General features: G+C 40.6%; 1 protein-coding gene across 1 annotated transcript; it reads right to left on the minus strand.

The window, feature by feature from the left end:
• Positions 1 to 427: 427 nt before the first annotated feature.
• Positions 428 to 25589, minus strand: LOC100557615 (monoacylglycerol lipase ABHD6). The gene is made up of 9 exons (XM_062969635.1): positions 25088 to 25589; positions 16180 to 16330; positions 15716 to 15872; positions 11922 to 12035; positions 11102 to 11234; positions 10199 to 10356; positions 7381 to 7435; positions 6262 to 6362; positions 428 to 3602 (listed from the first exon to the last, which is right to left on the minus strand). Exons 2-9 carry the CDS (start codon positions 16299 to 16301, stop codon positions 3426 to 3428), a joined length of 1017 nt encoding a protein of 338 aa, XP_062825705.1. The 5' UTR covers positions 16302 to 16330; positions 25088 to 25589; the 3' UTR covers positions 428 to 3425.
• Positions 25590 to 25648: the final 59 nt, after the last annotated feature.

Here is a 25648-nt window from a genome sequence, read left to right on the forward strand (position 1 = left end):
CCTGCTCAGGATTTGCAAAATGCAGAGCTGTGGCTTGATTGAGTATTTCTGCTTGCAAGGCCATCTTCTTCCTTCCTTTCTACCTTCTACCTTACTAAGAATTTTTTCCCCCAATTTGTCATCTTCTCTGTATTGTCAAAGGCTTTCATGGCCAGAATCACTGGGGTATTGTGCAGCAACTGCTAGAACACAGCCATACAGCCCGGAAATCATACAAGACCCCAGTCGTTATTATCTTTTGATATCACTCTCTAAGGCAGTGGTTCTCAACCTGTGGGTCCTCAGATGTTTTGGCCTTCAACTCCCAGAAATCCTAGCAGCTGGTAAACTGGCTGGGATTTCTGGGAGTTGTTGGTCAAAACACTTGGAGACCCACAGGTTGAGAACCACTGCTCTAAGCCATCCACTGAAAACTTTGCAATGCTCGCAGGTTTTTAAATTGTAAGCACTTTATTTTTGTGACTGAAAAAAAGCACGACATTCTACTGATTTGATATTCTAATAGTATGAACAGCCTAGGGATCTGTTATGGCAACCAGATATGTAAAGAAGCCAGGAAAGAAAAAGACAGTGTTTGTCTTATGTATTCAGTATTTACTCTAGGGATGAAAGAAGATCCCAGTGAAAATAATTGAGTTCAGTCTTGCTAGTCCAGGGCAACAAAAGATACCGTATTTGAAAGGAGACTATGTTAAAGAAAAGGCGAAGTACCATTGGACTGGCTGACAATCCTTGATTTCAGCCTTTGTCTGATTCCTCTAATTGTGTCATATATGTAAAACTGAGTCCTACATATGTAACTCACCCCAAACTTCCCAATTTACACTAAAGATATTTCTAATTACATTTTGCAGTTTTTTTTTATTCTCACAGTTATCAAAAGCTTGCTTTTCTCTAAGAAATCTCTACTCCAAATGATAAATTAGGTTAGAAGTTTATTCTAATTCTTTTCTACTTATTGTTTTTCACTCCTTTCTCTAGTATAATTCCAAACCATGGATATCTACCATCTCATCTCTAAACAAACTATTCCTAGCATCCTTGGTGGATTATCTTATTTTGTTTCACCACCTGCTTAGAACATAAATACATGATCTTCAAGCTAATTGGGAATATGAATCACGTGACAAGCATAAGCTCAAGAAAATGCAAATAAGAATTATATAATGATTGCCCCAAGGGTAACTGTGCCAGGGATGACAGTAATCAGCTTTCAGGTGCATTTCCTGCTTTGTTGTTGCTATGTAGTCCTTTTTGTTCTGTTTAATAATCCTTAAATCCTAAATAATCCAGGCCTCAAAACACTAGACCTATAAAGTAGGAATGGGGAAACCTCATCCCGCTCCCACATTTTCCATATTTGAATTCCCAGCAGCCCCAGTCAATGTGGCCAGTAGTAAGGCATTCCCAGATGTTATTGCTGAAAACATAGGAAGGACTAAAAACTCCCCACTCTTGGTATAGCCCTACATTCATCCACAGGCACTTGTAAATATTGGTTTTGCTCAAGAAGCTTTGGTATAATCCCCTGAACAAATACTGGATGGACAGAAGTGTGAATGAATGTAGTATTGAGTACAATGCAGATAGCTAAAAGGGATGTGCACACAGAATACAATAACAGCAGGAGTCACTGACTTCATGGGCTACTGAGAAGATCAAATAATAATATTGCCACCTAGAAACAAATGACAAATACCTAAGGGTGGTGTCCAGGCTGGAACTTGAGCTCTACCTCTGTGTAAAAAAATCTGGTAAAATCTATAAACAAAGATTAACTTGTTTGAGGGTGTTTTGCTTCACAGTCTGGTAATTATATCATATTGAGAAGGTGATTAGGGAAATGGAGGATTTTTACAAGAGCAGAATTTGCAGTCAATTCAATAAAACAAACTGATTAATAACATTTCTTTATACAGCAAAATTATCTGGTGGAATACATTAGCCACAAGATTTGGAAACAACTCTATTCCTGATCATTTTGTTGGATGAGTAGATTAGTGGCCATTAGGCATGGTGGCTTTCTATTGCACCTTCAAGTTCACAACAGAACTTGGAAATGCTAGTCAAGTTCTTCTACAGGGAGACTCATGTCTACCCTTCAATAGCAATGGGTCCTGATGCTATTCCCAAAATGTCATTCTCAACTTCTGGAACTATTCCATCAGCGTTGCTTCTGAAAAATCCTGCAAATCTCTTGGGAAGACAGGTGGACAAATGTCAGTGTGCTGGAAGAAGTAAAGGCCACCAGCATTGAAGCAATCATCCTCCACCATCAACTTTGTTGAACTGGCCACGTTATCCAAATGCCCGATCACGGTCTCCCAAAGCAATTACTATACTCTCAGCTAAAGAATGGAAAACGGAATGTCGGCGGACAGCAAAAGAGATTTAAAGATGGGCTTAAAGATAATTTTTTATAATGTAGCATAAACTCCAAGAACTGGGAAGCCCTAGTTATTGAGAGTTCTAACTGGAGGCCAGCTGTTACAAACAGTGCTGTGGATTTTGAGGAGGTACAAACAGAGGATGAAAGGGAGAAATGTGCGAAGAGGAAGGTGCATCAAACAAACCCTTGTCAGGACCACCTTCCACTTGGAAATCTAGGTCCTCGGTGTGAAAGGCTGTGTGGATAAGCAATAGGACTTCACAGCTGGACCCACCACCAAGACTACTTTTGGAAGATAGCCTATGACTCCCAAAAAATCTCACATTTTAAGCAGTGCAGTCCTTTAAAATTACAATTGATTAGAAATTGGAGAGCAAGGGAATGAGTGACGATGTGTCCAGACATTTTTCCAGCGCTGGAAAAGTTGCAGCAGGCAATGACAAGAGACCTCCAGGGTTTCTCAGGAACTCTTTGCAGATGTCATCCTTGCAATGTAGACAGATGCAGGAAAATACCCGGCAGCTTCTTTACTTATCCTTCTTCCCTCCAACAACAGGAAAATGGTTGTGCCATTGTTGTGGCTGGGCAGGTTTTGATGGGGATTCTGGTCACTGCATGGATAGAACATAGTTCCAACTTCTGCAACAATAAAAAGTGTGTTGCGATGGCAAAGGTCTGGCTTACAGCACTATAATTCATGGAAAAGATGCCAGACATTATTTTTCATTACTCAAGTTCCCCCAACTGCCTACTCTATGGTGGTTCTGGGATCATAAACCAGAGGAGTATATGTTTCATGTTGTTTGTCACCCACCCATGTATCCATTTATCCCAGGTACTCAGGAGAGGTATAGGTTGTAATTATCAAGAAAAGAGGTTCAGTTTGAGGCTGGGCAGTCAAGGCCAATCAATCCAACATCCAAAAATCAGACTGTAAAAACCAGTGGGAAGTACGTCGTGGATTCCCATTTCCCTCTTGTTTCCAGAGTGGAATGTTGCATTGAATATTTTCCAGATGTTTGCTCTTCAGTGTGGATCATGCCATCTTCTTACTCTCAGATGGATTACAAAAGGAATTGTTGAATTCCAAGAGGAGCTTGGCGGATTTTCTGGGTCGGTCACCTACTATGAAGTGTCCACATCTCTCCAGCATATGGACTTGAGAGCTGGGAAAAGCAGCTGCCAAAACTTCAGCACCAGAAGGATCAATGATCTAAAGAAAGAATTGGCATAGTAATATGTCTGAAATCTTCATTTGGAAAAGAAAGACCCAGGACTCCTATTGGCCAGAAGTGGAAACCTTTCAATGGCAGTTGACCTTGACCATTATTGAGGGAACCTCCCCATCCACCCAGAAAAAGAGTTAGCATTAAAAGTGACAGCTGTCATAGACCACAGAACACATCCTCAGATGCACAAATGGAGTGCAGTCTTGGAGGTTGACGTTTATATTTTGTCGCTTTGACTCTCCTTGTTGAGATATAATGATCAGATATGAATGGAGTAGATGTAAACAGAGAGTTACCAAGAGTAAATTTCAATACAGAATTTAATTCCTATAGTAGTGACAACTAGATTAACAACACTATTGTAAATCTTCAGTAGGGGTGCATCTTCACTGAGGAATTAATGCATTTTCACACCACTTTAACTACCATGGCTCAATGTTGTGGAATTACGGGAGTTATTGTTCAACTAGATATTCAGCCTTTTCTGCCAAACAGTGTTGGTGCCTCACCAATATACAACTCCCACAACTCCATAGTATTGAACCGTGGTAGTGAAAATGATGTTCAATTGCATTAAGTCTACAGCATAATACAAATTTCAAAAGTTTTTCTCTTTGCTGGGGGAGTTTATTAGACTTCTGTATATTTTTGTTTTATTTTGACTTCTGAGACTGTGAGAGGGGTAAATTCCCAGATTTTTGTGTGCATGCAATGTCTTTTGCACCAAATACAATTTTGCAGAGATGGGATTATTTGGTGCAAAAATATGTTGTAATGTAGACTGGTCTTTACATCCCTAATTTACAATATAAAGCAGTGGATCTCAACCTGGGGTCCCCAGATGTTTTTGGCCCACAGCTCCCAGAAATTTTAGCCAGTTTACCAGCTGTTAGGATTTCTGGGAGTTGAATGCCAAAAACATCTGGGGACCCCAGGTTAAGAACCACTGATATAAAGGATAGTGAAAATGCTGTATGTTTCTAATGCTGTATGTTTCATTTAATTCTATTTGAATTTTGTTTTTGTTTTTATTAAAAAATGTATTGTACACACAGGCACAATAAAAATAATAAAACTTTGGACAGGGGTATCAAACTCATGTGCATTGAGGGCCACATCTGCCTTGTGGTTGCCTTTTATTGAGGACAACGAAGCCATGAATGGAGAATCCATGGATACTAAGGGCCATTTATATAGTTTTTACATAGTGGTCAGTGTTCTTTAATTTTTACCCAGTTTGGGTCCCCAAATGTTATGGAAGAGCAACTCTCATCACTTTCGATTATCCATTATGTGGACCAGGAATAATTAGAATTGCAACCCAACAGCACTTGTGGTTCTGTAGTTGGGGATAGGTTGAAGGACATTTTAAGATCAGACATTGTATCCACAAGCCTTTTATACTGTAGAATCTCACTTATCCAACATAAACGGGCCAGCAGAACTTTGGATAAACGAAAATGTTGGATAATAAGGAGGGATTAAGGTAACGCCTATTAAACCTCAAATTACTTTATGATTTTACAAATTAAGCACCAAAACTTCATGTTTTCCAACAAATAGACAGAAAAAGCTGTTGAATACATGGTAATATTGTGTAGTAATTACTATATTTATGAATTTAGCACCAAAACATTGCAATGTATTGAAAACATTGACTACAAAAGCATTGGCTTCTAACAAATTGACTACAAATAAAGATAGAATTGCATAAAATGAACTTGCTGTAACAATATTGTTACATCTGTGGCAGGCATCCTCAGAGTCTGTGAGGTATATTGGAAAACTAAGCAAGGGATATTTATATATCTGTGGAAGGTCCAGGGTGGGAGAAAGAACTCTTGTCTGTTGGAGGCCAGTGTGTTGTTTCTCATGTTTAGATTGGATCACTTTTTTTGCAATTTTATAGGGATCCCTGCCTCTGCATGTTCTGGAGATTTCTTATCAAAATGTGAAAGTTCCAGCTGGTAATTAAGAGGCCTTAAAGCAATTCATAATGTAATAAAATGATTAAAGAATATTAGATAAAACATTTACAGGAGTTTGGTTCCAGGCCACACCAGGGATACCAAAATTCATGAATGAACATTTTATATAAGAAATGTCATTTTACAATGACACGGTAATATAATATTCTTTATTAAAATGGCAAAACCAAGATTTGCATCTGGGGTTTTTTAAAAAGTATTTTCGAGCCATGATTGGTTGAACCCACATCTGTGAATACTATACTATACTACTATAGTTTATGGAGCCCCGGTAGCGAAGTGTGTTAAACCACCGAGCTGCTGAACTTGCAGACGGAAAGGTCCCGGGTTCAAACCCCGGGAGCGGCGGGAGCGGCCGCTGTTAGCTCCAGCTTCTGCCAACCTAGCAGTTCAAAAACATGCCAATGTGAGTAGATCAATAGGTACCGCTCCGGCGGGAAGGTAACGGTGCTCCATGCAGTCATGCCAGCCACATGACCTTGGAGGTGTCTACGGACAACGCTGGCTCTTCAGCTTAGAAATGGAGATGAGCACCAACCCCCAAAGTCAGACATGACTGGACTTAACGTCAGGGGAAACCTTTACCTTTACCTTTTACTATAATTTAAAATGAAAGTCACAACAAAAAAAGCAAATCTGAATGCATATATCTTACCTTGTCATCCTTTCCCCAAATAACTTGCATGGGAGCCTTGATCTTCGTCAAGTTGTCATGGAGGAGGAATATGGACTCTTCCCTACTTATATCTGCAAAACCTTTGTCAGTCAAAAAAGAGAGGAAAATTAAGATTTGTCTGTTTCCCTCGTTTTACTTATGAGTTGCATCCTGAGATGTACCAGAGATCAGATGTGGGTCTCTTTTGTAGCTTAGCAAACTATGACAGTGGTCAGTGTCTTCTAGGTGTTTGGGACTTCAGCTCCCAGAAGCTCCAGCCATCTTTGTCGACAGTCAGGAATTCTGGAAGCTGAAGTCTAAAACATTTGGAAGACCAAAATTTGGGAACCCTAACAGTGGTAGTAGAGGAGGAGAAGGAACAAAACCAAGAAAGACCATCCAGGCTGATGCATCACCAGCTCACCTTGATCATTTCTCTTTGGGCAACATGACCATACAGCCTGGAAAACTCACAGCAACCCAGTGATTCCAGCCATGAAAGCCTTTGACAACATAAACTTTGTTTATTATTTAAAATGTTAACTTCTGCTATGTGTATAACATGTATATGGAATAAAATTGAATTTTGAGTTTAGCCTTAGGCCTCATCTCCAAGGTTATCTTATTACACCAATACAGGTACTGTATTCCAAAATCTAAATAAATAAATAAATAAAATTACCAAACTCTTCTGGTCATTTTGAATGAGGGATACTCAACCTGTATGAACTATGGAATTATAAATGCTAGTGTTATTTTCATAGTTTTCATAGTTATTTTCATTCAAATAACCTACTTTTTTAAAGAGAGCAAATAGCTCCGCAAAAGTAGGTTCATAGTTTTTAAATTGCACTTCTAAAACTGAAACATATAGAAACAAAAGATAAAACAAAAACAAAAGAAGCCGCCCACAAACCAATTAATCAATCAAACATACAAACATCCACCCATTCATTAACTACTTTTATATCCCACCTCTCCCTCTGAACAAGGAGTTAAGGTGACTGAAAGTTTAAAAGAAAAACATGTGTGTTTCCCTTAATTGCATCTCTCATTTGATGTGATTTTATCAGAGAAACTCATTTTGCTTCTTTGAAGCAACGAAAGTCGAATACTTACATTTCTTGTAGAAAGCATTATTTGGCTTTTGATAGTCAAGATATCCTTTTATTAACTGAGGAGGAGAAGAGAAATAGAAGTCAGTGTCAGGACAAGAACCCGACTATTGTATGAAATCATTCCTTTCTGAAGGCAATAGGGACCATTGTTTCTACAATGGTTCTTTTTACTTCTCTCATGGTATTTCATCTCCCATAGGAGCTGTAGTGGTGCAATGGGTTAAACCCTTGTGCTGGCTGAACTGCTGACCTGAAGGTTGGCAGTTCGAATCCGTGAGACGGGGTGAGCTCTAGTTTTGCGCCGGGGGGGGGGGGGGAGGGAGATATGAGAGAAGCCTCCCAGCAGGATGGTACGTGGTTCGGGCATCCCCTGGACAATGTCTCTGTAGACAGCCAGTTCTCTCACATCATCTGACGCAATAGAAAACATCTCCAAAGTGCACAAATTTGAGGCTACTTGGATTGTAATGATAGATATACAACATCATTCCTGAGAACTAGATGGAATGGACAGAGAACAATCATGGGCTGAGAGGCAGAGGATGCCATTGGATGAAAAGAGGCTCAAACAGTGAATACTTATAATAAGTAATCTGTTTTTTAAAAACATTAGTTACAAAATCCAGCTAAAAAGCAGACTTAGGCTGTGTCTATTGGAGCTGGTAAATATGGGACCAGTCTGGAGTAGAAATGCTTTGGACCAGCCCTGGAGGTGCCCACATGTATCTCTCAAATGTGCTGCGATGGGGGGTTGGAGTCTGAAGGGTCCAGCTGGGATAAGACTACATTGGCTTCACTGGACCATTGCAGTTGCTGTTCCCAACCAGCCACAGAGTTCATATGACCCACTGTTCTTTGTGGGCATCCTGTGTTGACATCAACAGAGGAGCCCACATGACCAGGAAGAAGGAGGGAGCCTATCTCGATACCTTCTTCCCGATTACATGGATGCATTTGCTAATGTCAGCACATGGAGCCATGACAACCAGCTCACCTAGAGCTCTGTGTATATCTGGTGAAAAAGCACCAGATATATCTGGTGAAAATCCATCTTGTTTTCACTATACTGATGAACACAGGAAAAAGGGGATAAAGAGTGATGTCCTACGTGGACAATGAACCAGTCCAAATTGGATACAGCTCTGCTGTCTACACTGCTCTGAAGTCATAAGTTTACATCACTGTTTTAGCTAAACTCCAGAGGATTCCCTGACTTTTCCTCCTGATTAACCCAATTTAACCTGTGATGTGTACTGAAAGAGGAGAAACGTCAGGATTAGTCTGGGTTAGAATATTGTAAGCCGCTTTGAGTCTCTTTGTAGGGAAAGCAGGGTATAAATAAACTTAATAATAATCATCACATCCATATCAATGAGTCCTAATTCTCCCTGATTTCTCCTCTAAACAAAGCAAGATTATGTTCTTGAAACATGATGGATTTTTCTCTGCTTTGAGAACAGCTAGCAACGAACACATTAAATGGAGGAGCTATTCTGATTTTAGTTCAATTTAATAATTCCATGCTAATTTGTATATTACTGCATTTGCTGTCCATTCATCTGCTCTTAAACAGGACAGTCTGCCACCCTTTCTTTTTGTGCAGGGTGTGTCAATTGCTAGGCATCTAAAACCATAATGAGATAAAGACAGGGATTGATGCAAGAGCTGCCAAGTATCAAAGTGTGCCCCAATGGGCTTCTAAGAAGGGCTGCGCCCATTTGGTTCCCACAAACTCTATCCCAGTTCCAGGTGAAAGGTTAGAGGTTGCCCAAATAAAGCCTATGACCCAGTTTTCCTCTAATGCACAGATTTCAATCTGTGCTTCTTCTGCCTACATAGGCAGGATGGTTTAAGTGGGAGAGAGAAAAAGAATGACAAGCATAGATGTGCAGAGATATGAAAAAGGACACAAGGGTCTTCACATCACACCCCAATTGTGGGATAGTTTCCATTAAGACGTTTGACTGGCGACTGTGTTTCTATCACCAGGATACAACATGTCTCTGGGAACCCTAGTTTTACATTACTGTAGCTTTCAAAGTTGTTTTAGGTGTTGTCTTGTTAATATATTTAACAATAAATAAATATCTAAATAAATTGCAGTGCTATGATTCCACTTTAATTTCCATAGTTCTGCCCTGTGGAACACCATTTTAGGGATGGAGATCTAGAATCCTCTCCCAGGGAGTTCTACATTTTTTATCGCGTCAGAAGCGATAAAAAATGTAGAACTCCCTGGGAGATGATTCTAGATCTCCGCAGACCTAAGAAGTAAGAAGTCACTTCTGGTGTGAGACAATTGGCTGTCTACAGAGACATTACCCAGGGGATGCCCAGATGTGTTGGCTGGGAGGCTTCTCTTATGTCCCCGCAAGCTAGAGCTGACAGACGGGGGCTCACCCCATCTCGCAGATTCGAACCGGCAACCTTTAGGACAGCAACCCAGTCTTCAGGTCAGCAGTTCAGCCAGCACAAGGGTTTAACCCATTGCGCCCAGATGGCGTAGTGGACTAAGTGACTGGAAGGTTGGGTTGCTGACCTGAAAGTTGCCAGGTTCGAATCCCACCTGGGGAGAGTGCGGATGAGCTCCCTCTCTCAGCTCCAGCTCCATGCGGGGACATGAGAGAAGCCTCCCACAAGGATGGTAAAACATCAAAACATCCGGGCGTCCCCTGGGCAACGTCATTGCAGACGGCCAATTCTCTCACTCCAGAAGCAACTTCGGTTGCTCCTGACACGGAAAAAAAAAGTTATGTAGTGTGAAATGCCCCTATGTTTGGGGCAGAGGGCTACTAGTGACAGGATGCCTTCTTTCACACCTGCTTGCCTAGTTTTGGAGGGGGCTGGTAGATTCCCAACTTGATGAGATCTTTCGTCTGCTTCAAGGATGAAGGAATGAGAGGATTGTTCTCGGCACTTGATTTTCCCTGATTCTTCATGTGCTGCATGAACTCAGAAGGAGTTGGGCTCTGCAGACCTAAGATTTGGGAGACAAGATACACTGATTGAAGAAAAGGAATTCAAAAAGTGAGACAAGAAGGTGCCTAGTGCCATTCTACATGTTGTTCTCTGCAAAATAACATCTCATCCACATTCATACATTATGTAATGCACACATTTCTTTCTTTATGAAGATTGTACCAGCATTGCTTCAGGCAGACAAATGTCAACATTCTGGAAGAAGCAAAGACCACCAGCACTGAAGCAATGATTTTTCGCCATCAACTTTACTGGACTGGCCACGTTGTCCAAATGCCCGATCACAGTCACCCAAAGCAGTTACTTTACTCTCAGCTCAAGAACAGAAAATGGAATGTCAGTGGCCAGCAAAAGAGATTTAAAGAAGAGCTTAAAGCTAACCTAAAAATGTGAAATAAACACCTAAAATCGGGAAACCCTGGCTCTCAACCCACTGGAGGTTCTAACTGGAGGTCAGCTGTTACCAATATTGTTGTGGATTTTGAAGAGGCACACATAGAGGGCAAAAGGGAGAAATGTGTCAAGAGGAAGATGCGTCAAGCAAACCCTTGTTGGAACCACCTTCCATCTGGAAATATATGTCCTCATTGCCAAAGGCCATGTAGATTCAGAAGAGGTTTCCACAGACATTTGTGGACCCCTCACCAAGACTCTGAGTGCCAGGAGTGATCTCCTATAGTAGTAGTAAACTACACTGAACTTAATGGATGCTGTTGCAAAGGATTCTGGCCTTCAGTACTCACCAGCTGGACAAAAGAGGGATAAACAGTGCACTTCTGATGGATAGTATACAGCATAAAGCCCAGCAACCATTCCACCCATGGAGATGCCAACCAAGTGAAAAGGCTTTCTGTTCAGACCAACACATTCAGCAAACTGAAAAGAGAAGGAATAAGGAGATTTGTGCTAGAGATTTCATTTCTTCAGTACTCATTTAGGGAATGGTTGAAAGGTTCTTGCTGAGTCTATTGTAAGACTTTTTGGGTGATATGAGAAGGATAGCAGCAGAGTTTGAGAAAGTTTTCCTTCTGGACTACTGCTAAATACTAAATAAAGGAAAAGGTTTTCCCCTGACATTTAGTCTAGTCATGTCTGACTCTGGGAGTTGGTGCTCATTTCCATTTCTAAGCCGAAGAGCCGCTATTGTCCGTAGACACCTCTAAGATCATGTGGCTGGCATGACTTCATGGAGCGCTGTTACCTTCCTGCCGAAGCGGTACATATTGAGCTACTCACATTTGCATGTTTTCGAACTGCTAGGTTGGCAGAAGATGGGGCTAACAGCAGGAGCTCACCCCGCTCCTCGGATTCAAACTGCCGACCTTTCAGTCAGCAAATTCAGCAGGTCAGTGGTTTAGTGGCCATAGTCCAATGCTGAAACCATTCAGAAGTCTAATTACTTCAACTCAAAATCATGGTCATTTTGGCATTCATAAAATTATGTAAGTTAAAAAAAGGCTGGTTGAGAGCAGGAGGGTAGGGAGGGTGGCTTTCTTCGCAGAGCTCTCAATACCTGCCCTCAATGTGCAAAATGTTCTGTGGGCAGCTAGAAAAAGGCCTTACCTGGTGTATCCTTGCAACCTGATCAGTTCCTGTATAACTTTCACCCTCCAGTCGGGTTGTGTCTCCATGACCAGGCATGTCAACACAGACCACGTGGAGATCCTTTGGAAAGCCCTGTGGAAAGATAGCACTGATTAGGAAGCAAAGGCTTCAAAGCAATAACAATTGGTTCCTTCTAGTATCGAAGTGCAGAGTGAATACCATGTATTTAAATATTCTGATTAGCCTAAGCCTATCTGATTTGCCTTCAGAACAAGGATATGCCACATCAAAACATGGGAGAGGCTTTTGTCCTGAGAAGCCTTGATGTTCTGGGGTGATGTTTCCACGTGACTGCAGGTGACAAACACACAAAATAGGCCTAATACATTGTTGTTGTGTGCCTTCGAGTAATTCTGATGCAGCAAACTTGTCATGGGATTTTCTTAGTAAGATTTGTTCAGAGTTTGCTTCAGTTTTCATCTGGGATGGAAAAAATGTAGCATGCCTAAAGCCACCCAGAGGGTTTTCACGGCAAGATGGGAATTTGAACGTCTCCAGTCATAGTCCGATGCTCAAACTGCTACATTATGCTGGTTCTACAGTTTGTGTATCCCTTATCCAAAATGCCTGGCACCAGACATGTTTTGAATTTCTGTTTTGTTTCACATCTTGGAATACCTCTATTGGCATATACATACATAATGAGATATTTTGGAGATGGGACCCAAATTCTAGCACAAAATTCATTCATATTTCACACACACACACACACACAATAATTATATGCATAGTCTAGATATAATTTTATATAAAATTTTAAATAATGTGCATCATATAATATTTGTGTACACCAAACCATCAGAGAGCACAGGAGTCACCTATGCGGAAAATTTTGGGGTTTTGGAACATTTTGGATTTTACATTCTGGACAAAGGATGCTCAATCTGTAGTCATAAACAAATAACAAGTTGCTTATAATTAATTCCTTCCATAATAAAAATGTAAGACTATTATTTAATATTGTGATCATAATAAGGCACAACCTCCATTTATCTGCCCATTGGTTGCAATGTGCATTGACCCTTAATCCACATACATTGCATTATGTTGGCATCCCGAATTGTTGGTTGTGCACCTCCAAATAATTTCCAATCCATCATGGGATTTTCTTGGTAAGATTTGTTCAGAGAGATATTTTGTTGGAAGGAAAGAGGTATCACTGCCTGTGTATAATAATTAGTGGCAGAGAGTAGTTTTGGAGCATATACATCCCATTTTGTTTGATCTCTCTGTTTCTTTCCTTGATCTAAGTACTCAAGACATTTTTGCGTCTTTCCTGCTGGCAGAGGTAATTTCCCCTTCTTCCAAAAATGTACTGTAGTTAGTATTTTATGACCCTTTGACCAAGGAGGGTTGGATCAGGCCTCAGGGCGATTTTCATGAAAGCCAAGCTTAGAGTCTTTTGTGCTAAGGACTTCATCCCACAAAGTATGCGGGGAGAGTGGGTTGAATCATCTTCTTTGTGTGGCATTTCATAAAGAAGACTGAGAATTTAATCACCCCTATCACACAGGATTACCTTCTATAATTTCAAGGATACCAGTACACTTTTTAAAACAAGCATCCTTTTGGAAACACTACTTTCCATGTGATTGTTCCCCTTAAACCCCTACACTAAAGGAGACGGGCATCCTTTGGGAAACACCCTTTTTCATGGGATCGTTCCTCTGAGGCCCCTACACTAAAGGAGACAGGCACACTTTTTTATACACTTCTTTCAATGGGACCCCCACTATTTTTAATCCACTAATGGAAACAGAGGGAGCATTAGCAGACTGCCCACATGAATGCCCACACTGAAACGTCACAAAGTAATTGGACAAATCCACTACTCTCCATCCCAAGGAAATTTTTTGTTTTTTGGCATTTCTATGTGCAGGGAGAGAATTGGAGTCAATTTCTGCCCATCTTTGAAATCCTCCCATTTCAACATGTTGCAGAAACATGATTTCATGAACAACTGCTGGAAGTAACCCTACATAATTTGATGGGCTCGCTGAGAGTTCATCTTTGAGTAGTGTAGAAACAGGTAGAAACTGAAAAAAACTTTTTTCAGTTTTTCATGTTACTAGCGACTTGAGAAACTGCAAGTCACTTCTGGTGTGAGAGAATTGGCTGTGTGCAAGGACGTTGCCCAGGGGACGCCCAGATGTTTTGATGTTTTACCATCCTGTGGGAGGCTTCTCTCATGTCCCCGCATGGGAAGTTGGAACTGACAGACAGGAGTTCACCCCGCTACCAGGATTCAAACTGCCAACTTTTTGGTCAGCAGTCCTACCGGCACAAGAGTTTAACCCATTGTGCCACCGAGAGCTTCTAAGTTACATATGATGAAGTCCTAAAATATAAGTGATATTTTATCGATCTCCTTTTCTAACTCAGATAGATTTCCTGCAACAATAACTGCATCTTTTTTTTAACCTTACAAGATTATCCTGAGTATCATTCTCCTGTTTTCTACAAGCTCATGTTACAATGGCTCTGCTGCACTCTGCTTCATAAAGATACCAAACATTCCCAGTGTTTTGTCATTGCCTTCCTCTGAGATAATGTGACTTGCCCAAGGCGGTCCAGTGGGTTTTCATTGCTAAGTGGGGAATCAAATAGGGCTCCATAATATCATTCTACTGGCAGATGAATACAGAAGTAGTGTAGATCTTGGTCATCATTTATATAGCATAGCCACTGCTGTATAATTCTGCAAAAATGCAATGGCCAATGCGGAAGCCTAACAGGATTTTGGCTGTTTAAAAAATGAGTTATTTTATTAATTGTTATACAGCGTGCTCCCATCTGGAGTTGTGTGCCACCTTGATAACTGTTAGAAAAAAATGCTGGAATAATACTGTATTTCTTCAATTCTAAGACACACTTTTCCTTATATAAACATATCTAAAATGGGGTGTGTCTTAAAATCGCAGGTGTATCTAATCTATTTTTGTAGTGGTTGTTGGTACTGAAATTAGGGTGTGTCTTACAATTAATGGCACCTTACAATGGAAGAAATATGGTATTTACTTTAAAAGTATACAATGAGTACAAGCACAATGCACGGGAAAGTTCTCTGGCATAGTTGTCATTGGAAGAAAGGAGGACTGTGCATGAGCATCGTTGTTTCTCATTGTTGGAATTCAACCCCACACTGCCCAAGTCTGCAGTCCTCAATGAGGAGTAGTTAGTTAACTTAGGATAGGCTAAGGGAAATCTCTTCTCCCCTGACTCCTGAATGACAGTTGGAATATATCTATTTCTTTTCTCCTCTCTGTTTCTGCTCTCATTCTGATTGGCTATATTATGGATACTTTTCTAATGCATGCCTTTAATCTTTGACTTTCTACTGTTACGTTTTTGTGTGTGCTGTGTTTATTGAGACCTCTTGCTGCTTGTGTGCCAGAGAGATGTAGTAAATGGAGATTGTTCCCTCTCTTTGAAACCCTAGAAGAGATGGAATTATACATTCGCGAGGGCCCATTTCTTTAGTATTAAGAAATGTAGTTGTTTTTGTAAACAAAGCTTTTGTAATCTTTAAAGACAGAACTCTAGATCTTTGCCTCCTAAGCTCTAAATTCTTTGACAGCCACATGGCACTTCACACTCTGCTTGCTGTGAGCTCAATTCTCAACTATAAGTATCCTGCTTTTTTATTTTGGGATGTTCTGCTGTGTTTTTGGGAGTTTCCCTTGACAGAAAATCCGTAACACTCTTCACCAGCAATAATGGCTGAATCAGGATGGGAAAGAATGGAAATGTACTTTGAATAGCTCCAACCACATGTCCTTGCTGGCCGAAAACCCATGAAGCAGCAACATAGATGGTTGGGGTCCAGGATTCCCTCGGCAGAGGTAACAGAATGTGTAGTCCTTGCACTTGGCATATTTGATCTCAGCACCATTTTTCTGACGTTTGTACCTATAGGCAAAGGGAGAAGAAAGATGACCGGTCAAAAGATTCTGCATGGAAAAGATATCTAGAAGTAAATCAGCAAATGAGGAGAGCCAACTGTGTTGCTTCATCAAATGTTGCTCAGACATTGTTTTGGTAAACTCTGCTATTGAAGTTACTGATCTCTCAGCTAGGCACTTCTTAAGGGGCAAACTATCGCCTTCCTTAAGTTATAGCCAACATATAATATGGTTCAAGTATATAGTATATGGAACAGTATATATAGTATAGTTCAGGCACTAACTTGGGGAAGTAATCTAAGATTCATACTTACCATATACCAATCCTGATGAGTAGTGATGGCCACAAATAGTACACTGCAAGAAAAGAAATCAGTAATATGCCTCCAAAGAAGCCCATGATCAACAAGGGTATCTGTATCAAAGATAGATCCATGTCTGCTAGCTAAGAATCTTCTTTCTTGCCTGCAAAGAAAGAAAAGATTTAAATCAAATATGATTAACTGACAGCTCTTTGGCTTAGAAATGGAGATGAGCACCAACCCCCAGAGTCGGACACAACTAGACAGTGTCAGGGGAGAAACTTTACTTTTACTTATGATGAACTATGATGAATGAAGGGAGGTATATGATATAGTATGACTTTGAAATGTAAAATGCTTTAAGCCCACAAAGAAAGACAATCACACTCTACTTCTTGAGTTTTATTTCTCATACAAAACTGGGTTCTTTGCTCTTATGCCTATTTCCCCTATGTTTTTAAAAATATCAAGCACAAATCGGGTGACACGGATACAAGAAAAATACTATATATCCTCAAAGATAAGCCGAGGTTTTCAGCCCTTTTTATGAGCTGAAAAAGCCTCCCTCAGCTTATAATAGGGTCAAGGTCAAGCCAGGCAGCAGAGCCTGGAGGCCATTGCTTGCAATATTGTATATGATATATTTCTCTCCTCCCTTATCAGTGTATTTTATTTTCCAAAGCCTCCCTTGCTCTTAACCAAGGGAATGTTTTGAAAAGGAAAGAAGGCCTTGCAAGTCAGGAAGAATATATAATATATATATATATATATCTCCATTAATCTTATAAAAACATTTTCCCCTGAAATATTTGTTAATCTCTGCTATAGATATGTTGGCATTTCCCCCTGCAAGCCTTTGCAATCTCTATGTACCTAAATATTTGTATCTATATATCTATATTAATTTTATATATGAATTTTCCCCTTATATGTTTGCAAGTCTTTGCAAATCCTGTATACATATAGATATCTAGAGATGTTCATGTACCTGTATATCTGTATCTATATGTATACATTATTTTTATATATGAATTTTCACCTCACATGTTTGCAAGTCTTTGCAAATCCTATACAGATATAATTATATAGAGAGAGATGTCTAGATAGACAGATAGATATGAATGATATATAGGACTTGCAAACATTTCAGGGGGAAATGCAAATGTGAAAATAGTATATATAATTGTAGATATATATCTGCATTGTTTATATGGACATTACATGTTTGGCTTTTACTATGTTGGAAGCCGGCCTGAGTCCCCATGTGGTACAAATGAAGTTATTATTCTTATTATTCTTATCATCATCATCATCATCATCATCATCATGTTATTGTTAATACTATATTGTTTTTGTTGACCCTACCTTTCTACCAAGAGCACAAAGTCCAACAAATTCCTCACTTGCCTTGCAGACAATTTTATGGTCCAGAAGGTAGAGGAGACAACAAGGGGATCAGCAACTCTTGATCTAATCTTAACAAATGGGGAAGACCTGATCAATACAGTAGAAGTTGTCGGATCCTTAGGGGCAAGTGACCATGTGCTCCTGCAGTTTGTGATACAATGGAAGGCTGAAACTAAGACAAGTCAAACACGCATTCTGGACTTTAAGAGAGCTGACTTCCAAAAAATGAAGGAAATACAGTAGAGTCTCACTTATCCAACACTCGCTTATCCAACGTTCTGGATTATCCAACACATTTTTGTAGTCAATGTTTTCAATACATCGTGATATTTTGGTGCTAAATTCATAAATACAGTAATTACTACATAGCATTACTGCGTATAGAACTACTTTTTCTGCCAAATTTGTTGTCTAACATGATGTTTTGGTGCTTCATTTGTAAAATCATAACCTAATTTGATGTTTAATAGGCTTTTCCTTAATGCCTCCTTATTATCCAACATATTCGCTTATCCAACATTCTGCTGGCCCGTTTATGTTGGATAAGTGAGACTCTACTGTACTGAGCAGCATTCCATGGATGCCAATATTAAAAGACAAGGGAGTTAACGATGGATGGGAATTTTTTAAAAGTGAAATACTCAAGGCGCAAATGCAAACAGTGCCAACAAAGAAAAAAAATATGGCACATGCGAAGAAGCCAGAATGGATGTCCAAAGAACTTCTAACTGAGCTAAAACTCAAAAGTGACATGCACAAGAAGTGGAAAAGGGGAGAAATCACCAAAGAAGAATTCAAACGTATAGCCAACTCCTGTAGGGAAAAGGTTCGCAAGGCTAAAGCGCAAAATGAGCTCAGGCTTGCCAGGGACATTAAAAACAACAAAAAAGGATTTTTTGCTTACATTGGTAGAAAAAGGAAGAAAAAGGAGGCGATAGGGCCTCTGTGAGGAGAAGATGGGGTGATGGGGTGATGGCGACAGGGGACAGGGAAAAGGCAGAACTGCTTAATGCCTTCTTTGCCTCGGTCTTCTCACAAAAAGAAAGCCATCTTCAACCTCAGCAACATGGAATGGACGAAGGATTTGGGGAAATCCAACCCCAAATAGGGAAACAAGTTTTCCAGGAACACCTGGCCGCTCTAAACGAATTCAAGTCGCCAGGGCCAGATCAACTACATCCAAGAGTACTGAAGGAACTAGCGGAAGTTATTTCAGAACCACTGGCGATCATATTTGAGAGTTCTTGGAGAACGGGAGAAGTCCCAGCAGATTGGAGGAGGGTGAATGTGGTCCCTATCTTCAAGAAGGGAAAAAAGAATGACCCAAACAATTACCGTCCGGTCAGCCTCACATCGATACCAGGCAAGATTCTGGAAAAGATCATTAAGGAAGTGGTCTGCGAACACTTAGAAACAAATGCGGTCATTGCTAATAGTCAACACGGATTTACCAAAAACAAGTCATGCCAGACTAATCTGATCTCTTTTTTCGACAGAGTTACGAGTTGGGTCGATACAGGGAATGTCGTAGATGTAGCGTACCTGGATTTCAGTAAGGCCTTCGACAAAGTCCCTCAAAACCTTCTGGCAAACAGGGAAGTCATGCTCCCCCTCTACTCTGCCTTGGCCAGACCACACCTGGAATACTGCGTCCAATTCTGGGCACCACAGTTGAAGGGAGATGTTGACAAGCTGGAGAGCGTCCAGAGGAGGGCAACTAAAATGATCAAAGGTCTGGAGAACAAGCCCTATGAGGAGAGGCTTAAAGAACTGGGCATGTTTAGCCTGCAGAAAAGAAGGCTGAGAGGAGACATGATAGCCATGTACAAATACGTGAAGGGAAGTCATAGGGAGGAGGGAGCAAGCTTGTTTTCTGCTGCCCTGCAGACTAGGACACGGAACAATGGCTTCAAACTACAGGAAAGGAGATTCCACCTGAACATCAGGAAGAACTTCCTCACTGTGAGAGCTGTTCGGCAGTGGAACTCTCTCCCCCAGACTGTGGTGGAGGCTCCTTCTTTGGAGGCTTTTAAACAGAGGCTGGATGGCCATCTGTCGGGGGTGCTTTGAATGCGATTTCCTGCTTCTTGGCAGGGGGTTGGACTAGATGGCCCATGAGGTCTCTTCCAACTCTACTATTCTATGATTCTACGTACAGAGCTAGTTTACTATTTTTCTTTGAAATATGGCAAATATTCAAAAACATTTAACCTACTGATGCCTCAATTAATGTAATCTTATTGTTATCTATTTTATTTTGAAATTTACCAGTAGCTCCTGCATTTCCCATCCTTGGCTTATACTCGAGTCAGTAAATTTTCCCAGTTTTTGGTGGTTAAATTAGGTGCCTCGGCTTATATTCAGGTCGGCTTGGTGTAGTGCCTGGGCTATAACTCAGGAAGGTTCTGGTTCAAGTCTAACTTCTATCAACTATCGCTCAAAGGACCTTTTCTCTGGCTGCCCTAAACTCTTTTGTGCTGTTATATCACATTATAATTATTAGGATTATAAGAATTATTCACACAATTGCAATATGCAGTTGTATGTTAAGCTTGTAGTTATTAGGTATTCTAATAGTAAGATCTATTGTTCTCATGGATTGAACCATGAAAGCTCCCTTCTTTAATCAGACCAGTCATTGAAATGGTGAAACAGAGTATAATTCTTGGCAGATGGAACATCCCCTTTATATTGGTAAAGAGATAATGCCTTTGGCAAGTACAGTATTCCACCTTAGGACTCAAAAAGGACTCTGGATTCTTATATGATGGCTGAGCTATTTTTTTAAATCAGATTTCTATTTTTTTCATGCCAGGAGCAACTTGAGAAACTGCAAGTCGCTTCTGGTGTGAAAGAATTGACCATCTGCAAGGATATTGCCCAGGGAAGCCCAGATGTTTTACCATCCAGTGGGCGGTTTCTCTCTTGTCCCCATATGGGGAGCTGGAGCTGATAGGGAGCTTACTCTGCTCCCTGGATTCAAATGACCAACCTGTCTGTCAGCAGTCCTGCCAGTATAAGGGTTTAACCCATTGCGCCACCAGGGCTCCACTGTCAGGTTGCTATAAACTTAATACAGAGCTTGAAACCAACATGAGTAATTTTGCTACACATAATGTTCAAATTTGGAATAGTGGGGAATTCCAAATTATGTAAAGTTTGCAGGAGATCAGACTTTTTACAAATATTATTGTATTTTAAAAGGAGAAGTGGAGCTCAAAAACAGAGAACACAATTTGCATGTAGAAAGTCCCAATTTTAATCTCTGTGTTCTCTACTTAGAGATGGGAGAGATTCTTAAATGAAATCCAGAAAATGCACTCCACATCAGTAAAATACCATAAGATACTGACGTAGGGTGCATGTATACTGTGGAATGAATGCAGTTTTACACCACTTTAACTGCAATGGCTCAATGCAGTGGAATTCTGGCTTTTGTAGTGTTGTTGGAATACGCTTGGTGAGGCATCTGCACTCTTTGGCAGAGAAGGCTAAAGACTTTATAAAACTACAAATCCAAGGATTTTGTAACAGTTAAAGTGGTGCCAAACTTTATTAATTCTAAAGTGTAGCTGCACAAACATACCCCCAATTGTCCTGTACTCCATATTAATCCTCACTCATTGCACTTTCATTCTAAAATGTTCAATTTTTCTCTCTTCTGCTTTGTCACGTTCTTCTTTGCTTGTCTTAATTACTGCAGAATGAGTTCAAAATACAAGGATAAATTAAATCAGCAGAAGGGACAGAGGTTTTGCCCACATCTATGGCAGGCATCCCCAGAGGTTGTGAGGTCTGTTGGAAACTAGGCAAGTGGAGTTTATATATCTGTGGAATAATGTCGAGGGTGGGGGAAAGAACTTTTGCCTGTTTGAGAAAAGCGTGAATGTGCACTAAATGGCCTTGCAGCTGGATACATCATGGACCATAATCAACCTGACAGACAGACAACTCTCTGAAGTCCAAGTATCCATACTAGCAAAAGGAGGCAATTGTGTAGTCGCCACTACCAGGATCCCAGTAGAAAACATCATTACCAATGTCGAATCGGTGATTTACTGCCACTTCAAGGAAGAAACTGAGGAAGTAAGAGGGGAAACATTGAAGATCCCGAGAAAGGCAAAACTTCTCCCAGCAACATAACAAGGAAAGAAAGACAAGTTATCAAAGACCTCAACTCAAATCCAGAAATCATCATTCTCCCAGGAGATAAGGGGAATGTCACAGTAATCATAGAAACAGAACAATACAAAGAAAAGGCAAGAAGCAGCCAGACCTTGAAGTTGCATGGCCATCCAATGCTAATCAAGGTAGTCAGTTGCAACTTTCACACTTGCCTCAAACAGACATGGGTTCTTTCTCACACCCTGGACATTCCACTTGCCTAGTTTCCAACAGACTTCACAACCTCTGAGGGTGTCTGCCATAGATGTGGGCGAAACGTCAGGAGAGAATGCTTCTGGAACATAGCCATACAGCCTGGAAAACTCACAGCAACTCAGTAAAATATATTCATTTTTTCCGGTTACATCTTTACAACTTTCACCCTTCCTACCACTTCTGGGAATTTTTTTTTATCTCAATCTGAATTCATCCCCGAAGATAAAATAAATTTCCCCACCCTTGCATTTGAATATATATTTCTCAGACCTGCAGGCTTAATAATAATTAAGCCACTGATAAATTGCCAATTCCTCCAATCCCATTCTTACTTTCCTGATTTAGTTTCGAATCCCACCTGCACCCCCTCCCCTATTTACTGCCCCAAGGATATGCCTTTCATCTCTGGAGAAAAGAACATAGACATTCAGAATAAAGTGACTGAGAGTTCAGAATATGATAATAAATGAATCATGCCTTTCTGGGTAACTCATCCATGCCACGCTACAGGTTTTATATATAGTACACATGTGTCAAACTCAAGGCCAAATCCAGCCAGCCGTGTCATTTATGTGGCCCATCAGATGTTGGACTACAACTCCTATATTCCTCATCATTAGGCACCATGACTAGAGCTGATGGGATTTGTGATACAATCACATCTGGGAGGCTGAAGTTTGTCCTGCAGGAGAGTGGGGATTGGATTTAGAGACAAGGCTTGTGGACAGGATGTCTGATTCCATCTTATCTTGGAAGCTAAGAAGGCCGTCCCTGGTAAAACTTGGATGGCCACCCACTGACAAATACTAGCTATGAAGGTTGAAGCTATGAAGGTTGAGCATTCCTTAGCTGGAATTTCAAATTATGACAGAACCCTAAAGCTGAAATTGTCCACCTGGGTGGCTGGGAGAGTGACACCTACGCTTTTTGATTATTCAGTATATAGAAATTCATTTCATGCATATAATTATTGCAAGTATTGTGTATACTTTTTAGGTTATGTGTAGAAAGTATATGCAAAACATAAATGAATTTGGTGTTCTGAGTAGGATCCCATCTCCAAGATGCCTCATAATATACATTTATGCAAATACAGGTATAGCAAAATGTGGAAAAAAGTCTTAACACTGCTGGACCCAAGCCTTTCCATAGGGGATACTCAACCTGTATTTCAGAGAAAAGAACCGAGGCCCCTTCTACACTGCCATATAAAATCCAGATTATCTGCTTTGAACTGGATTATATGGCAGTGTAGACTCATGTAATCCAGTTCAAAGCAGATTTATTTATTTATTTTATTATTTACTGTACTTATACCGCATACTTCTCACCCCCAAAGGGGGATTCAGGGCGGCTTACAAACAATACAGTAATCCAGTGCCAGATTCAGGCAATTACAATATCAGTAAAACACAGAATTATAAAACTGTAAAAACATATACATATAAATAATCTTTCAGGTGATTAAAACATATCAAAGGTCTAGCACAAGCTGAGCTTTGTAAGCATTAAACCAAGTGTTTTCGCTGTTCTTATACAGATAATGTGGATTATTTGCTTTGATCATCTGGATTATATGACAGTGTAGAAGGGGCCTGAAAAAAAAACACCTCTGAGCATTTCTTGTCCAAGAAAATCCAAAGTAATTGATGGTGTTGCTGTACGTCAACAGAGAATCATAGAACCATAGAATAGTAGAGTTGGAAGAGACCTCATGTGCCATCCAGTCCAACCCCCTGCCAAGAAGCAGGAAATCTCATTCAAAGCACCCCTGACAGATGGCCATCCAGCCTCTGCTTAAAAGCCTCCAGAGAAGGAGCCTCCACCCCCCCACCCCCCGGGGCAGAGAGTTCCACTGTTGAACAGCTCTCACAGTGAGGAAGTTCTTCCTCATATTCAGGTGAAATCTCCTTTCCTGTAGTTGGAAGCTATTGTTCTGCATCCTAGTCTCCAGGGCAGCAGAATACAAACTTGCTCCCTCCTCCCTATGCCTTTCCCTCACATCTTGATACCTGGTCCTCATCATGTCTCCTCTCAGCCTTCTCTTCTGCAGGCTAAACATGCCCAGTTCTTTAAGCTTCTCCTCAACAGGCAACTTGAAGCCACAGACACATATATAGCCTAGTGCAGTAGTTCTCAACCTGTGGGTCCTCAGATGTTTTTGGCCTTAAATTCCCAGAAATCCTAACAGTTGGTAAACTGGCTGGGATTTCTGGGAGTTGTAGAAACCACTGGCCTAGTGAGTGGAAATTAGTGAGTTAGCCCTGCCTTTCCCTCTGGAAATGAGAATTTAAATAAGGGGAAAGACCAGATGATTAAAGAAAAGGTGGTGTTTGAGCCTGTCTAGGAATGCAAAGAATTCACACAAAGGCTTGGTGTCTGAATTGAAAATGGCACTAAATGCGGAACTTTCGGGTTGAGGTCTGTATCCAAAACTTGAATTCATGAGTTGTAAAGACCCGCAGACTGATCCTATACTGAACCTTAAATGAAAACCAAGCTTATAATTTGTTGTTGCTGTCATCATCATTCACTTTACTTTTTATCTTACACCACCTTTCTCCTGATATATAAAAAGTTGTTGCTGTTGCTGTTGCTGCTGCTGTTGTTGTTGTTGTTGTTGTTGTTGTGAATAAACAGATCTTTCTATTCTCTAGGTCTCTCCAGTGGCCCTTGTCAGCATAGACCAGGCATAGGCAAACTTGGGCCCTCCAGATGTTTTGGACTTCAACTCCCACCATTCCTGATGGCCTCAGGCACCTTTCTTTTCCCCTGCAGCCACTTAAGCAGCTGCAGGGGAAAAGGAAAGGGCCTGAGGCTGTTAGGAATGGTGGGAGTTGAAGTCCAAAACACCTGGAGGGCCCAAGTTTGCCCATACCTGGCACAGACCCAGGACTTTCTTTTTAATTGCTTTTCTCCCAAACTTCCCCGTTTTTAACAGCCACCTGTATTTTTGGTGAGAACAAGACTGCAAGACCTGTAAATACTCATAAAGGTGGAATTTAGCAAAGGTGAAGTTTGAAAAGGCTTTCATCCTGGGATTTGGATCCCATTGCTGCTCTCTTAATTATCTATAAGTGAAATGAGCACCGATATCAATCAATAACTAGAAAGATAAATCAAAAGTGCTTACCTTCTGCTGACTTAGGTGCTTGTCACACACACATTTCACTTCCTTATACCTGTTGCCTTGCCAGGTGTTTCGTCATTGTGACTCTCTTACCGTGTTCGGAATGGAGAAATCGTCTAGTTGTTGTGAGACACCTAGAACTCTTTAGAAATAAAGTTTTACAACAATTAAGATTTAATATATGTAGACGTATATGCAGATAGCTAGATATGTTTTTATATTTCATCTTACCTGAAACAGGCTGCAGTGAAGGTGTTGCCATTCGAAATTTTCACTGCTGTTGTTAGCACCTGGATTTTGAACCTGGGTGGAGAAGTCTAAACTAGTCTTTCAGGTATACCGAAGAATAATGTTCTGCCTCCCACAGAGAGTACAAATTCCTTTCCCACTTTTGCTGCCATTCTGAGAAACACAATGCCCATGAATATTACGACACTTTTGGAAGGACCAGAATTGAAAGTCCACCTCCAGTTGTAAAGCCATGACTAACTTAATTTGACTGAGAAGGTCAAAGGTGGTTATGTTCTGAAAGCACATGCCTAACATATAAATGGTCTTTTGTGT

This window comes from Anolis carolinensis, chromosome 2, assembly GCF_035594765.1.
Source record: "Anolis carolinensis isolate JA03-04 chromosome 2, rAnoCar3.1.pri, whole genome shotgun sequence".
Classification (NCBI taxonomy): domain Eukaryota; kingdom Metazoa; phylum Chordata; class Lepidosauria; order Squamata; family Dactyloidae; genus Anolis; species Anolis carolinensis.

Bases quoted from the DNA above. Each gene is read 5' to 3' on its own strand.
- LOC100557615 (XM_062969635.1), bottom strand. From the start codon at position 16,301: ATGGATCTATCTTTGATACAGATACCCTTGTTGATCATGGGCTTCTTT. The intron at 15,873-16,179 runs GTAAGTATGAAT...CTTTGCCTATAG, and splicing joins CTCATCAGGATTGGTATATG to GTACAAACGTCAGAAAAATG. The intron at 10,357-11,101 runs GTGAGTACTGAA...CCCAAATCTTAG, and splicing joins ATCCCTCTTTTGTCCAGCTG to GTCTGCAGAGCCCAACTCCT.